The 15,808-nt window shown below is 36.0% G+C and overlaps 1 protein-coding gene across 1 annotated transcript in view; it reads right to left on the minus strand.

Moving 5' to 3' along the window:
• GRID1 (glutamate ionotropic receptor delta type subunit 1) overlaps window positions 1–15,808 on the minus strand; it is a 1,063,263-nt gene that overhangs the window by 128,199 nt on the left and 919,256 nt on the right. The window contains exons 9-10 of the mRNA XM_027846365.1: window positions 3,477–3,578; window positions 1,876–2,073 (exon numbers count right to left, since the gene is read on the minus strand). Coding sequence (XP_027702166.1) covers window positions 1,876–2,073; window positions 3,477–3,578 — 300 coding nt within the window. The remainder of the gene's footprint in view (window positions 1–1,875; window positions 2,074–3,476; window positions 3,579–15,808) is intronic.

Below are 15,808 nucleotides of genomic sequence, written 5' to 3' on the forward strand. Positions count from 1 at the left end.
TATGTCTCCCCTGAACACAGCATAGTGCTTAAGAAATATTAAGTGCATAAGGAATGTGTTTCAAAAATGATTTGCACAAATCTGTTGGCCTTATCTGCCCCTAGGAAGCCTTCCCGCCCTTAAGAAGAGCACCAACCTTGCGGGATTGTGGTGAATATCCAATGAGATAGCATTTGTTAAAAGTACCTAGCACAGTGCCTGGCACATAGTAGGCACTTTATAAATGCTTATTCTTTTTCCTCTTCCTGGAGGACTCTAGCCCATAATGAGCTTTCTATCCTATAAACTCCTTCAGTACTTACTGTCTACACCCCACAATAATGTGACTAGGCAAAGAGACTCTGAATTTGGCCAGAGGGGAGCACCCCCAAGCTGGGAGTTCCCTCCTACATATCACAAACTATCTATAACCATTCATGAATCATGGGATCATAGATTCAAGCTGGAACGGATATTAAAGATCATCAAATCCAATTTCTATTTTTACAGATGGGGAAACTGAGGATCAAAGAGGTTGATTAATCTGCTCAAGGTTAGCAAAATGACAGAACAACAATTTCAATCTTGCCCCCTGACTCCAAATCCAGTGTTCTTTCAACTACCCCATACTTCCTTCTCAGGAGTTATCTAAGGCATCAAAAGATCAGATCACTTGTTCAGAGCTACATAATTAATAAGTGGCAAAAGTGGGATTTGAACATTCTAAGCCCAACACCCAATCCATTAAGTAATATGACCTCCACACCATTGCACACTCTCAAGTCACGTTGATTAATTTCTTACTATGACTTAGTCTTGTTCACCAGTTAAGGTGTCAATGACTGAAGGTCAGAGATTCTGCTTTCTCTTCTTCTATTATCTATAGCCTCTGGCAAAACACGCAGCACATTGTAGGTCTTTAACACTTAGGTACTAGTTGGTAAGTCATCTTGGACAGTGATTCTTCTTTCCAATACAGACTTCATGGAGGAAGGAGTGAGGGAAAGGCAGGTGATAAGATTTAGTGATGGAGAATTAAGCAAAAACATGGGGATGGAACTGTGGAGACTAATATACTTTAGGCTCTTTTAGAATAGGAACAGAAACAAGTTGAAATTCTTAACAGCTGATGCAACCCTAGTAGTAACCCTCTAGGGTCAATGAAATAGGTCTTTCTGTGCAATAGAGACCAATTGTTTGTCAAAAGATAAGAAGTTAGCTTCATCTAAGTTGTATCTCAAACCTCCAGATTTGAAAGCTGGTCATGCTCTGAAATGTTTTAGGATGCTCAATCTCAGGGGCACTCAATTCCAGGATCAATAACTCAGTTCCACCTAAGAAATGGACAGACATTCATACCAGGACTCTATCTTCATTATTGACTGCACCAGAGTGCTTGATAAACAAGGAACTGGATAAAATACATGAGTTTTGGCAGATTAGTACGTGTATCCTTCCAAATGACACTGGTGTATTTACAAGAATTTGATAATGCTGTATTTCCACTTCTAAGCAGCACTTCTCGACAACAGAAGGGATACTAAGCTACTCTGTATTTGCAGTAAGGATTTTTCAGATACAAAGTTTTCCTAAGGACAGGAAAATAAGCTCTCCTTGACACCATGTCCCATCCTGGATATTATGCTATTCTACAGACGTGTCATTATGGCCTGAGTCTTCTGCTCTATCCCCAAATTAATGCACCACACAAGAAGTTATGCTTTATAGAGGGATAACTCTTCTATCACTGTGCTACTATTTTTCTATTACAGCCAATATAGGATACACCTGATTTGTGCTCTTTCTTTGTGACTCAATAAGGAATAGATTACAAATGTTATGCAAAGATCCAATGGGCCTCATTTCTTCACTTCAATGTTCTTTTATCAGACCTACCTTATTGATGAGTTCCCCAATCATCCCATTCCAGGAGGTGTTATGGAGTTGGTGACCATATTTGCCATCAGGAGCTTGATAAATTTCATACTTGAATCCTAGGGTCTTGGCTAGGGCATCCAGGACATCAATGGAAAAGCCTTTGTAGCGCTTCGGTTGCCCAAGTATATTCTCTGCCACCATCACAAAAGGTTCTTCCTGAGAAAAATACAATGTTTAAGCTAATATTAAAGCCACTTATTTTCAAAGAATATAATTGAGCAGCGAGGATGTTAATGCTTGCTTGTTTGGGGCTGTGGCTACATAAGATATTAAAGGAGATTAGATTTTAATATAATTTATGAATAATTATGAAAACAATAATAATTTATTATTTTGGGGACGATGTTGTAGAGATATCAGACTTCTGTCCAATAGCCATATTTTTGGATCTATAGGATATCGGTGTAGGTGAAACTCAGTCCACAAACAATGGAATAATCATCTTTAGTTCAGATCTTTGAGGTCTGTTCATTGTTGTCCTAAACATTTATTATCTAGGAAAACATATGATCACAGTCATGCCTCTGTCCTTTCATGTAGTACTAGTAGAATATGTGTTTTTGTGAAGACATTCTATGTGCCTCCTGACAGAAAAGTGATAGGCTCAAGATCCAGAAAGAAAGATAAATTTTATATGTAAGTTTCAGTTTTCTGTGACTGTTCATATTTATTATAAAGATTTTTTTTTCCTTTTTTTTCAATGTGGGGAAAAGGCAGACAAAATGAATGTGCTAATTGATAAAAAAAATTTTTTAAATGTTTTGTATTATCCTTGGTTTCTTCACAAATAGCTGAAACAGCATGTTATGTCTTATAATCTGACCTGACAGGGTACTGTGTTCACATATGTGCTGAGTCTTCAGACTTGATATCTGTCTGTAATTTTTAAGACTCCGCTTAAGAAAGATAAATGCTTCTCATAGGATTTAAAGTATGATAACTCATGCTATGATGATATAAAGAAAGAAGTGGTCTGTATACTAGGTTGTCTTGACAAATAGACTTCAATTATTTCATTAAGATCACATTATGGGCCAATGAGGTTAGAATTAAGATCAAGGATTTGGGACTCTGAGTATTAACCATAAATGTATATTCTCTTATTTTTTTCACAGTACACTGTAAACTGTTTGATTCTATGGGTAACTACATGGAATGCTAACATATCTCATTATTCCCTTATGCATTCACCAAATCTAGTGTGATCTGTCTGGGAAAGAAGCTTAAGGAACTGTTTCCATTAATAGAATGTGCTTAGGTAACTGGGTGTGGGAGGAGAGAGGGAAACCTCTAGGAGCGGGAGGAAAATGCTATTATCTTCACCATTACTGCCAGAATTGAAGTAAAGGCATATCCAGAAAGAGGAAAATAGAGAGTAGAAATATGTCTGATATAGCTAGTATGGAGCCAAGTTTTGAAAACGTCCTCTAGCTCCATCATTCAAGTCTTTCCCCTCCAAGGCAACATTATTAGTTTAACAAGGGTATAGAATGTTAGAAGGGGTAAAGACATTTAGCAATAGACAGCATGGAACTTTTGATTCCTGAACATGATCCTACCAAGACAGTCACCACTTTGAGTGTCAGTCCATGGAGGTGACTGCCTGTGTGCCTCTCCTGCAGGCTGCCATTCAGACCTTTCTCTGAGTCCCAAGTCGCCAGCTGTGGAGGAGAAAAGAATGAAGACTTAAAGAAAAGAATGACCATTCCCATGTTGCATTAGTCCTCACCTCTTCCCCTTCCCAACTCAGAGCAAACCTACGTCTATCCAATCAGGAAGTGGGGACAAGCAAGCAATGACCCATAGGATTCCTCATGGGCCTAGAATAGATCTGTAACTAAAGGCAGGGACTACAGCTTAGCCTCAGAATGCCAAATTTAGAGGGGATTAGTGGTACCTGCATAGGTTCAGTAGTATAGAAATGGTAGCTTTTAGGCCCCAGTTAGCAAGGATAATTTGTTAAGTAGAAATCTGCCGAGTGGCAGGCTATAGTGAGTGCCTCTTCCTACCCCTCTGTTTAACTCCCCCTCAGCTGAGGACCCATTTTGTATCACTTTCCTGATCCTAGGATTGTAATATATGTCACAAGCATAAAAATTCCTAAGTATATGTCTGTTCAAGAATCCCAATGAGTTAAAGGATAAGAGAACTGTTTGCAAGAGATCAGAATTTCATTCAGTTGTTCTATTGTATTGTGAGGAATAATTACATCAATGAATTGAAATCACTTTTTAATTACATGTTAGTGGTACAAATGTGGATTCCTACATTCTTCCTACAAATGTCCCAGGCTACCTTACTACCTGGAATCACCTTTTTGTGCCGTCTTCTGCCACACCAGTATATATCTCATCTCCTAGAAAAGGGGGTAACAAAGTTCATCCCGAGTTCCAGGGGGTCTGTCCGTAGCAGACTTCATCACTACCCACAGAACAATTCAGGGAGAAGTTAATAATATATCTGGCATGACATGGAACTCATAGGAAGACGGGATACATTTCCTCTAGAAGATTTCTTTGTAAAATCATAAGATATATGGGGTTTTCTTATAAATGTGTAAAGCCCATCCCCAGGCAAACTTTTCCTCACAGGATATTGGATGGCAGGATTTCTTTTGAAACAATCCCATTATATGATGATTCTCAGTTCCAAGCACACTGCTAAATGCTAGGGAGACAAAGAAATGCAAATACACAGTCCTTCACTGAGCTTTCTGTTGTCCCTGTACCTGTCCCCTTTTTCCTCTCTCTCTTTCCCTCTCTGTCCCTGAGTCACAGTGACTCAGCAGCTGAAGGCTGCAGAGGGCAGTCATTCGTGGCAGGGAAGTTAGCTATTTTGTATCTCAGTAGTGCAGTTTGGGATGGGAAACCCTGATGTAGACCATGACATCCGTTCTGGCTGGAAAGGGTCTGTGCTCTGATGCCCTCAGCTACACAGCATTTGATGTTGACAAAGGACCTGATTCAAGGAACCAATCTCAAAGGGGCTATTGGATTTTCCTTTCCCAGTGTTATCTCAATAAACTGTTAGTAGCTTCCTCATTATTCTAGACCAGGATTTTGGAAACATCTTTGATCCAGGAAAGAAAAGCAATAAATCCAAGGTCTCAATTCATTTGTCCCTCTTGTCAGTGTTTCAGCTACTGATCAATACATGGTTTCTGGATGCTCCAGGAGTGGAGGAAGAAGGTGAGCACTACTAGGGAGACCTGAAGATAGGATCAAAGGTCAGAACTTCTGTGGGAGAAGTCTCAAATCAAGTCAATAACCCAGACTTCAAGGGCATGTTCAATATGGCAGAGCTTTAAAGGGTTTTTTTAAGTAAAATTTCAATATTTAGCTGGTGCCACAGGGGATAAAAAACTGGGCCTAGAGTCAGGAAGGCCTGTGTTCAAATTAGTTATATGATTCTGGGAAAGTCACTTAACCTCTGTCTGCCTTAGTTTCCTTAAATATAAAATAGGAACAACAATAATACCTACTTTCAAGGATTATTGTAGGGATAAAATGAGATAATATTTTTAAAAGCTCTTAGCACAGTTCTTAGCACATAGTAGGTGCTATATAAATGCTTATCCCTTCCTGCTTCTCTTCCTTTGACTTGATTCTGATTTCAGATTCTTAGAATATGAAAAGCATAGAACTGTAGGAATATAGATGCTGAAATTGAAAGGACATCAGAAGTTATCTAATCCAGTACCCTTCTTTCATGGAAGATGAAACTGAGGCTCAATGAGGTTCATTGACTTGCCCAAGTGGCAGAGACAAGTAGCCAAACCATCTCCTCTGACTTCAAATCTAGTGCTCCTTCTATTATTACTCATATCACGCTCCCTTAGTTCTTCTGAAAAGAATACGAAGGAAGTAGAACTTTATCATAACTACGTAGGAGCAGAATTCTCCCTTAAATTTGCAAAAAAAGGGAGCTAAAAAAATGTCCCAAAAGGATGCTTGGGGTCAACAGTATACCACCTCTGACAACAAATGTTTATGGACACACAGATACCAATGTAAATGCTTATAAAGGCCGCTAGGTGGCACCATACTGCATGGAGCACTGCACCTGGAGTCAGGAAGTCTGGAGTACAAATCTGGGCTCAGACACTTACTAGCTGTGTGACCCTGGGCAAGTCATTTAACCTCCATCTGCTACAATTTTCTCATCTATAAAATGGGGATAAAAATAGTACTTATATCACAGGGTTGTTGGGAAGATCAAATGAGATATTTGTAAAGGGATTTACCAATCTTAAAATGCTAGTTATTGTTATTATTATTCTTTTAGGTGTTTCTCCACATATAAATCCACATATGCACATATACATATATGTAGATGTTTCTATATGCATATGCAAGTATACCTATATTGCAGAATCACATACTTTTAGAGTTGGAAAAGAATTCAAAGGCCAGATAGTCCATGCCATACCCAAAAAAGAATCCCAACAAAAACACACAAAAAAATATTTTCTAGCCTCTACTTGTAGACTTTCAATGTGAGAAAACCTATTACCTTAAGGCAGCCCAACCCTCTTATGCCGAGATCTAATTGTTAGCACTTTTCTTCCGCTGACATCAAACTTAATTTTTTTTTCTCTTTACAACTTGCATCCATTTCCCCTGTTTCTGCCCTCTGCAGACAGACTGATCAAGTCAAATCTGTCTTCAAATACTTGAAAATCACTATCATATTCCCTCCATGTTTTCTCTTTTCCATGTTTGATCACCCCAGTTTCTTTAGCTCATCCTCAAATGGCATGATGGATGTCTTTCTCTAGAAATTAAAATACCTATCAATGCTCTTTGCAGAAATGTGGTTCCTAAAAGAGACTGGGATTCTCTGGATGTAGTATCACCATTACAGATCAGAGGGAGATGATTACTTCCCTAGTACTGGACATAAGCCACCCCTTATGATGCCACAGATCACATTGGCCTTTATAATGGTCATATCTTCCTGTTGAGTCATTGACTTTATTATAAAGTCCACTAAAATCCCTAGGAGTGAAAAGGCTTGCACTGATAAAATCATGGCACTATTGAAGTTATAAAATTCTACTCTATACATTTTATAGACCTCTCTCCAACTAAAAAATGCTTTCATTTACATTATCTCAGACCACTCTCAATACAACCCTAATTAGATAGATATTTATATAGGTGGTAGAGAACTAGAGATGCATTCAAATATAAATATACATAATATACATGCATATACACACACATGTGTATATATACTTATATGAACATACATACATATGCATATACAAATACACATGTGGACATGCATATGTAGGCGTATAACAACAAAATACTTAAATTTTATTGATAAGGAAAGTGAGACTCAGAGAAGTCACATAACTTGCATAAAGTCAAATAGCAAAATTAAGAGTTAATCATAGAGAGGAAGATGGCTAAATAACACAGTAAATAATGGGCTCTCCAAAATTATCCCACAAACAAGCTAAAATGTCACCTCAAAATGAACTTTGAGTGCTGAAATAATTAAGTCTGGGTAAGGCAGCTGTCCTCTTAACAGGACTTAAGAAGATCTCAGAAAAGACTTGAACTTCCAGTGGCCTGATCGAAGTTCTGAACATCTCCAGGCAGACTCTGCTGAATCAATAAACAACAACCTGGGGGAAGTTAGGTTGGGAGGTGGGCTTTAAGCTTCAGGAACTTTCACCCCATTGATAATGTGGGGGCCTGACAGCTGAGCAGGAGAAGATTGATGGCCCCTCTGCTGTGATAGGACCTGTGGTCCCAGGCTGTAGCAGTGGGTGAGGAGAAGCAAGTGCACTCTTGGTGAATGTGGTAGCAGAGGAGTGGGGACCTTACTGGCTGTGGACATTTGCAGGAGAGCAGAGTCCCTGGTTTTGGTTTCAGGGCAGAGGGGGTGAACTGATATTTGGAGCTGGGAGGGACCTCAGGGTGTAAGAACATTTGCAGGGATGGTGAAGATGGGGGCCCCAGCTGTGGCTCAGGGGTGGAGAGGAGTGCCTGAACTTAGGACCACAGACAGAGCTCAGAAAACAACAGTACAAAAAACCTGAAGCCTGTGGCATCATCTCCCACACCTTGGGAGCAGAACTTGATTATAATAATAAGCAACTGAAAAAACAACAATAAAGTTTAAGCAAAGTAGAAAGAAACCAATCATAGATAACTACTATGGAGAGAGAGATCTGGGTTCATACTTAGAAGAAGAAAGATGAGTTAAAAAAAAAGTTACTCCTACTTCAAAGAAAAATATTAAATACATAAGCCCAAAAAGAATTCTTGAAAGAGCTTAAAAGGGACTTTAAAAAATCAAATAAGAGAGGTTGAGGAAATATTTTTTTAAATATTAGAAAAAAATATTAGAAAAAATAACAATCCAAGAAAATCAAGAAAATTCTGAAAAAAAGAAGTCAACCAACTGGGAAAAAAAAAAGATTTCCAAAAAGTTAAGGAAGAAAATAATTCCTTAAAAATTAGAATTGGACAAAGGGAAGCTAATGACGTTATAAGACACCAAGAAATAATAATAATAATAAAACTAAAGAATGAAAAACAGACGAGAAGGTGAAGCTTCTCATTAGAAAAAAAATTGATCTGAGAAACAACATAAAACTGGTTGAAATACCTGAAAGTTACCATTTAAAAAAAATCTAGCTTCGCTGTTACAAGAAATTATTGAGGAAAATTTCACTGAAGTTCTAGAATGAGAAGGTAAAATAGAAATTAAAAAAAATCAATTACTGCCTGAAAGAAATCCCAAGATGAAAACTAATAGAAACACTGTAGCTAAGCTTCAAAGCTCCCAGGTTAAGAAGAAAATATTACAAGCAATAAGAAAAAACAAAATTTAAATACTGTGGAGCTATACTCAGGATAACAAAAGAGCTAGCAGTTTCTACATTAAAAGATCAAAGGGCTTGGAACTTTATATTTCAAAGAGCAAAGGAGCTAGGTCTGCAATCAAGAATAACTTACCCAGCAAAGCTGAGTATAATCCTGAATGAAAAGAAAAATGGACGTTTAATGAATTAAAAAAAATCAGATATTTATGACAAAAAGACCAGAACTCAATGGAAATTTTGACATAGAAGATCCAGGAGAAATATAAGATAAACATTAAAGACCATTTAAAAAACTATTTATATAAGGGACTCAATAACGTCAAACTGTTTATTTCTTATGTGGGAAAATGTTATTTGTACTCTTAAGAATGTTATCATAATTTGGGTAGTTTGAAGGGGCATGCATAGATATAAAGCTTGGGCTTTTGTTAAGTATAAGCAGATGAGCCTAAAAAATAAAATTAGTTATGGAGAAGTAAAAATGGAGCAATTATCTCAAATAAAGGAGACATGGATGGAAGAATTGTTGCAGTGGCTACAGGTAGGAGTGGAGGGCTGGTAGTCCTGGAACCTTACTTTCATTATAACTGTGTGAAACAAGGAATAATATATACATCTAGAAGGGTATAAAAGTTTCTAAATTTATAAAGAAATGGGAGGGTGGGGGGAGAGGATAATGGAGAGATTCTCAGAAGGGTGTGTAGATCAAGGAATAAGAGGGTAAAGGGAGAAGATTAGGGAGGGATTCTATAAAAGGGTATAGATTAGGGAGGTAGTGACTAGAAACCATACTGTGGAGAGAAATAGAGTAAAAAGAGGGTGAGAAAAATAATAGTGAGGAAAAATAGGATGGAGAGAAATATGCAACTAGTAACTATAACTTTGAATGTGAATGACATGAACTCACCCATAAAACAAATGGATAGCAGAATGGATTAAAATTCAGAATCTGACAATATGTTGTTTACAAGAAAAACATCTTAAAATGGGATAACACACAGTTAAAATACAGGGCTAGAGTAGAATTTCTTATCCTTCAGCTGAGGAAAACAAAGCAAGAGTAGCAATTATTATCTCAGACAAAGTTAAAGTTAAAATAGACTTAATTAAAAGAGATAAATAAGGAAAATGTATTATGATAAAAAGGTACCATAGACAATGAAGCAATATAAATACAGAACCTATATATTTTCAAAGCTATAACATCTAAATTTTAAAAAGAAAAGTTAAATGAATTGCAGATGGAAATAGTAATACTTTAATAGTGGGGGACTTTTACCTCCCCCTTTCATAATTAGATAAATCTAACCAAAAATAAAATAAATAAGAAATAAGGTAAGGAGGTGAATAGAATTTTTTTGAGGCAACGGGTTAAGTGGCTTACCCAAGTCGCACAGCTATAAATTTGAACTCAGGTCCTCCTGGCTCCAAATCTGGTGCTCTATTCACTGTGCCACCTAGCTGCCCTGAATAGAATCTTAGATAAGCTAGATGTGATAGATATCTGGAGAGAATTGAATGGGAATAGAAAGGAATATACCTTTTTCTCAGTGATAAATGGTACCTTTACAAAAATTGCACATATTTTAGGGCACAAAAACTTTATAGTTAAATGCAGAAAAGTAGAGATATTAAATGTATCCTCTTCAGATCACAATTCAATAAAAATTATATTCAGTAAGAGACTACAAAAACACAGATTAAAAGCTAAGTGGAGACTAAATGACCTAATCTTAAAGAATGGCTTGGTTAAAGAACAAATCATAGAAACAACCAATAAGTACATTACAGAGAATGACAATAATGAGACAACACATCAAAACCTAAAGGATGCAGCAAAAGTAGTAATCAGAGGAAAACATATCTCTAAATGCTTATGTCAGTAAAATAGAGAAAGAGCAGACCAATGAATTGGGAATGCAATAAAAAAAAACCTAGAAAAAGAACAAATTTAAAATCCCCAATTCAACATAAAATTGAAAATCCTAAAAATGAAAGGTGACATTAATAAAATTGAGTGTAAAGAGTCATTGAATTAAAAAATAAAACTAGGAGTTAGGATTATTTTAAAAAATAGATAAACCATTGATTAACACGATTTTTAAAAAGAGAGAAGAAAACCAGATCACTAGTATTAAAAATGACAAGGATGAATATACCACTAATGAAGATGAAATCAAAGCAATTATAAGGAGTTATTTTGCCCAATTATATGCCAATAAATTTAATAATTTAAGTCAGATGAAAGAATATCTACAAAAATATAAACCACCTAGATTAATAGAAGAGGAAATAGAATATTATAGGAAAAGAAATTGAGCAAACTATAAATGAACTTCTTAAGAAAAATCAGGACCAGATGAATTTACAAGTGAATTCTACCAAACCTTTAAAGACCAACTAATTCCAATACGAAATAAATTATTTGGAATAATAGGCAAAGGAAGAGTCTTATCAAACTGCTTTTATATAACAAATATGAGGCTAATAACTAAACCAGGAAGAGCAAAAACTTAGAAAGAAAATTATAAAACAATTTCATTAATTAATATGAATGTAAAATCCTAAATAAAATACTAACTTTGGGCAGCTAGGTGGCACAGTGAATAGAGATCTGGCCTTGGAGTCAGGAGGACCTGAGTTCAAATCCAGCCTCAGATACTTAACATTTACTAGCTGTGTGACCTTGGGCAAGTCACTTAACCCCAATTGCCTCACCAAAAAAAAAAAAAAAACAACAACAAAAAACTAACTTGGAGACTACAATAACATATTACAAAGATTATATATTATGACCAAGTAAGATTTATACCAGGAATGCAAGGGTGGTTTAAAACAAGGAACACTATTAACACAATTGATTATATAAATAATGAAAGTAACAAAATTCATGATTATATCAATAGATGCATAAAAAGCTTTGAGAAAATACAATACTCACTGCTATTAAAAGAACTCAAAAACATGGATATAAATTATTTTTTCTTTAAAATGATTAGAAGCATCTACCCAAAATCATCAGCAAATAGTACTTGTAATAGAGATAAGCTAGAAGATTTCCCAATAAGATCAGGAGTAAAACAAGGATACTCATTGTCACCAATATTATTTAATATTGCATTAGAACTGCTAGCAATAGCAATAAGAAAAGAAGAAAATGAAGAAATCAGAAGAGACAATGATGTAATAAAGCTGTATATTTTTGCAGACAATATGATGATATGCTTAAAAAATCCTAAAGATTCAACTGAAAAGTTAGTGGAAACAATAATTTTGAAGAAGTAGCAGGGTGTAAAATAAACCCACATAAATCATCAGCATTTCTATATACCACCAACAAAACCCTGCAAGAAGAGGTAGTAAAAGATACCCCATTTAAAATAACAGTAGACTCTATAAAAGTACACCCATCAAAACAAACCCAGGAACTACATTAACATAATTATAAAACACTTTTTATACAAATAAAGTCAGATTTAAATAATTAGAGAAATATTCATTGTTTATGCATAAGCAGAGCAATATAATAAAAATGCCAATTTTACCTAAATTAATCTATTTATTCAATGCCATCTCCATTAAATTAGCAAAAAAAATTACTGAGCTAAAAATACAATAACAAAATTCATTTGGAAGAACAAAAGATCAAGAATATTGTAGGAATTAATGAATAAAATGTAAAGGAAGGAATTTAGCATTACCAAATCTTAACTGTACTGTAAGGCAGTAATTATCAAAATTTCTGGTACTGGCTAAGAAATAGAAAAGATCAGTGGAACTGAGTAGGCATACAATATACAGTAGCAAATTATTACTGTAACCTTGTGTTTGAGAAATGTAAAGATGTAAGCTTTGGGAATAAGAATTCATTATCTGTTAAAAATTGTTTGGAAAGCTGGAAAGCAATCTGTCAGAAATTGAACATAGATTGATATATTACACTATTTACCAAGATAAGGTCAAAATGGACACATAATCCAGATATAAAGGGGGATAGCATAAGAAAATTAAATATTTCCTATCAGATTGAGGGGTAGGAGAACAATTTATGAATAAACGAAAGAGAGAAAGCACTATGAGGTGTAAAATGGATAATGCCAGTTACGTTAAATTAAAAAGGTTTTCTTCAAGTAAAACCAATGTAGCCAAGAGTAGAAAGAAGACAGAAAAAAGAAAAACAGAAAATTGGGAGAAATAAAGAAACTTATAGACAGTTTATCAGATAATGGTTTAATATCGCAAGAATGTTGTCAGTTACACTGTCTGGCCTGCCCTATAGATACCATTTGGGATGCAGTTGGTAGAGATTGCTGGCCCCTCATGTACAAAACATTTATTTTGGGGTGGGGCTGGTACTCAGAGGACATTTTGTCAAGTGTGGAAAGAGAGGCAAGTAATAGGAGGAAATTGAATGAATACTCTTAGCAAGCTTAGCTGATTCAACTCAAGACAGTCATGAGCAAAAATGTTATAGATAGTTGGTGGGTTTATTTCTTTAGACTCTCAAATATACCAAAGCCATATAGAGTCATTCAAAAGATTAGATGCCATTCACATTTGAAAGTTTATCACTGGGGGATATTCTCTGTTCCTACAAAGCCTATCATTCTGGATCCCAATATAGGACAAGTGATTTTAATTTAAATAAATGTTGATTTTGAGGAACCACTTGCAGGTACTAGGTTTATGTCACATTCAGTGAGAAGGAAAAAATATTCCATTCAAATTAAAAGATAAATAGAAGCCCCTTCCTCAATCCCCCAGTGGTATCTGACATTTACAACATTCACAATTCCCCATATTTGGGAGAGAGAAGGATTTGTCCCTCTTCCCCTTGAGCCATGATTTCTCCCTGTTTGCCAGGAAGAGGTACATGACTCAGTCTGTAAGAAATAAGTGATGCAGATAAGGTTGATAAATGAGACTTGAGGAAACCTTTGGCCCAGAGAATTCCAGCCTCTACATCTGCCAGCTCCAGACCATTTCATTTGTGCCTAAGTGTGTCAATTTTGACTTCTACTTGTACTTGTGGACAAGATTCTGTTTATGGGATCGATGAATTTACGGACACATACACCAATTTTTGACAGCTGACCTGTCAAGATCAGTGCCTGAAAAACTAATTTCCAGCACGGTTAAACAAAACGCGAGCTGCTATGATTTGATAAGACCATTACAGTTTTTATTCACACTGGAAATCTTCTCTATGCCTACCAGAAATGTGGAGCCAGAGGTTACAACACAATCATCACTTGAGAGGAGATATATGACTTCTAAATCTGATTATGACAAACAAGTGTTCTTAGGATCAACCAGTTGTAGAACGAATTTGAAAAACCACTGGGCTCTAGAAAATATATTTTCTAAGTCAATCTGGGGTAGTAGTGATATTCAAGTTTGTGTGCATACATGCGTGCATGCGTGTGTGTGTGTGTGTGTGTGTGTGTGTGTGTGTGTGGTGATTCAGGACTTTGGGGGCATTCTCTTTAATAAATTCCTTGCTATAAAAATTACAGAATAGCCCTAGTTCAGAAAACAATCTCAATTATATGTAAGGTTATAGGCATGCCTTAAAATGGCATTCCTCTTCATAAAACAGGACACCAATTGGTCTGTACCCTACCTCAGAGTGAGAACATCCTTGATCCCTGATATAAAGGCACTTGTCTATTCCTCTGAAAGTTTAGAGGCTTGACTGCTATGTTTTATAGGAGAATAAGGTAGTGATGGTTGCTTTCTTTTTTTGCTTCTTAAGAGAAAGTCTGAGGTATACTAAGATTGATAAAAATGGTAGATCAAGGCATTAGAGAAAAAAATAGAAAATGCTTATGAAAGAACAGTAGCTCACGGTTTGGAAGAGGATTGATTAAGAAGTTTTTCGGAAATTTGATCAACAGAAGCCTTGGCCAAAGGCTCTCATCAGCAGAATATGAAATGAACAGTGATGAGCATTGGCTAAATGGAGATAGGGTGTTTTAAGCATTGCCTAGCTGACAGAGATTAGTAAACAATGACCCAGTTAAGTTTGACGACTCTTCTATGCACAGTCCTCCGCTACCCCACACCAAACAACAGCAATAGCAATATCATTTTGGAGGCTTTCATGTAAAATACAAACTCTAGCAGGTCCAACCCAACTAGAAAGAATTTGAGTATAGGCCCAGGTTGAACCAAATATCCGTCATGCAAGGACCAGCCTACCTAAGTTCAAGGTCACTCATGCAGAGACAGTTAGGCACATGCTGATGACAATGTTTGACCACTGACAACAACGTTTGACTTTTGTCCCAAAAGCCATCAATTAAGAAATAGAGGGGTTACAATCTACACTAGTTACAGTAATGACCAGATGTATAAAATCATATATCCTTTAAGTACAGGAATAATAAAGCCTCTCTTAACTTGTGAATCATTTTTTACCCATTTTTAGTTTATAAAAAAATGCTGTCACTAGTTTCCATAATAGATCGTAATACTGGCCCAACAACATAAACACTGACTCAAATCAGCTTGAATCTGGAACTTTGGCCAACAGAATCTAGCCAACAATAGATATTGATAGCCAAGTTCCAAAACCATTTATTTGCCAAATAATATCTCAATTGCTTCCCCACTGACACCTTTCCCTAATGCCTAATGAAGAGGTGACTGCAATACTCCAAAATGCTTTAACAGTGTAACACAAATTCTGACAGATTTATTTTAAGCCAAAACACTTCAAGTCTGGGTTTAGAGCTGGAATGCATGTACTTATGTATGTAATATGTATATATATATGTATTATGTTACATATATATGAGTATATGAGAGAGAGAAAAAGAGAGAGACAGAAAGAGAGAGAGAGAGAGAGAGAGAGAGAGAGAGAAATCATGTATAAGATATAGAGAAGGTGCTACCTTTCATTGTTCCCTCATCCAGGCAATCAATGAAATCAAAAACCCAATCTCTCTTCTCTGTGCTTTTGCACTGGATGTTCTCCATTTGTAGAATGTTCTATTTTCTCATCCTAGATTCCTTCAAGGTACACAGTCCAATTCCTATGACCTAGAG

Source organism: Vombatus ursinus, unplaced genomic scaffold (genome assembly GCF_900497805.2).
Source record: "Vombatus ursinus unplaced genomic scaffold, bare-nosed wombat genome assembly UNPS02015129.1, whole genome shotgun sequence".
Taxonomy (NCBI): domain Eukaryota; kingdom Metazoa; phylum Chordata; class Mammalia; order Diprotodontia; family Vombatidae; genus Vombatus; species Vombatus ursinus.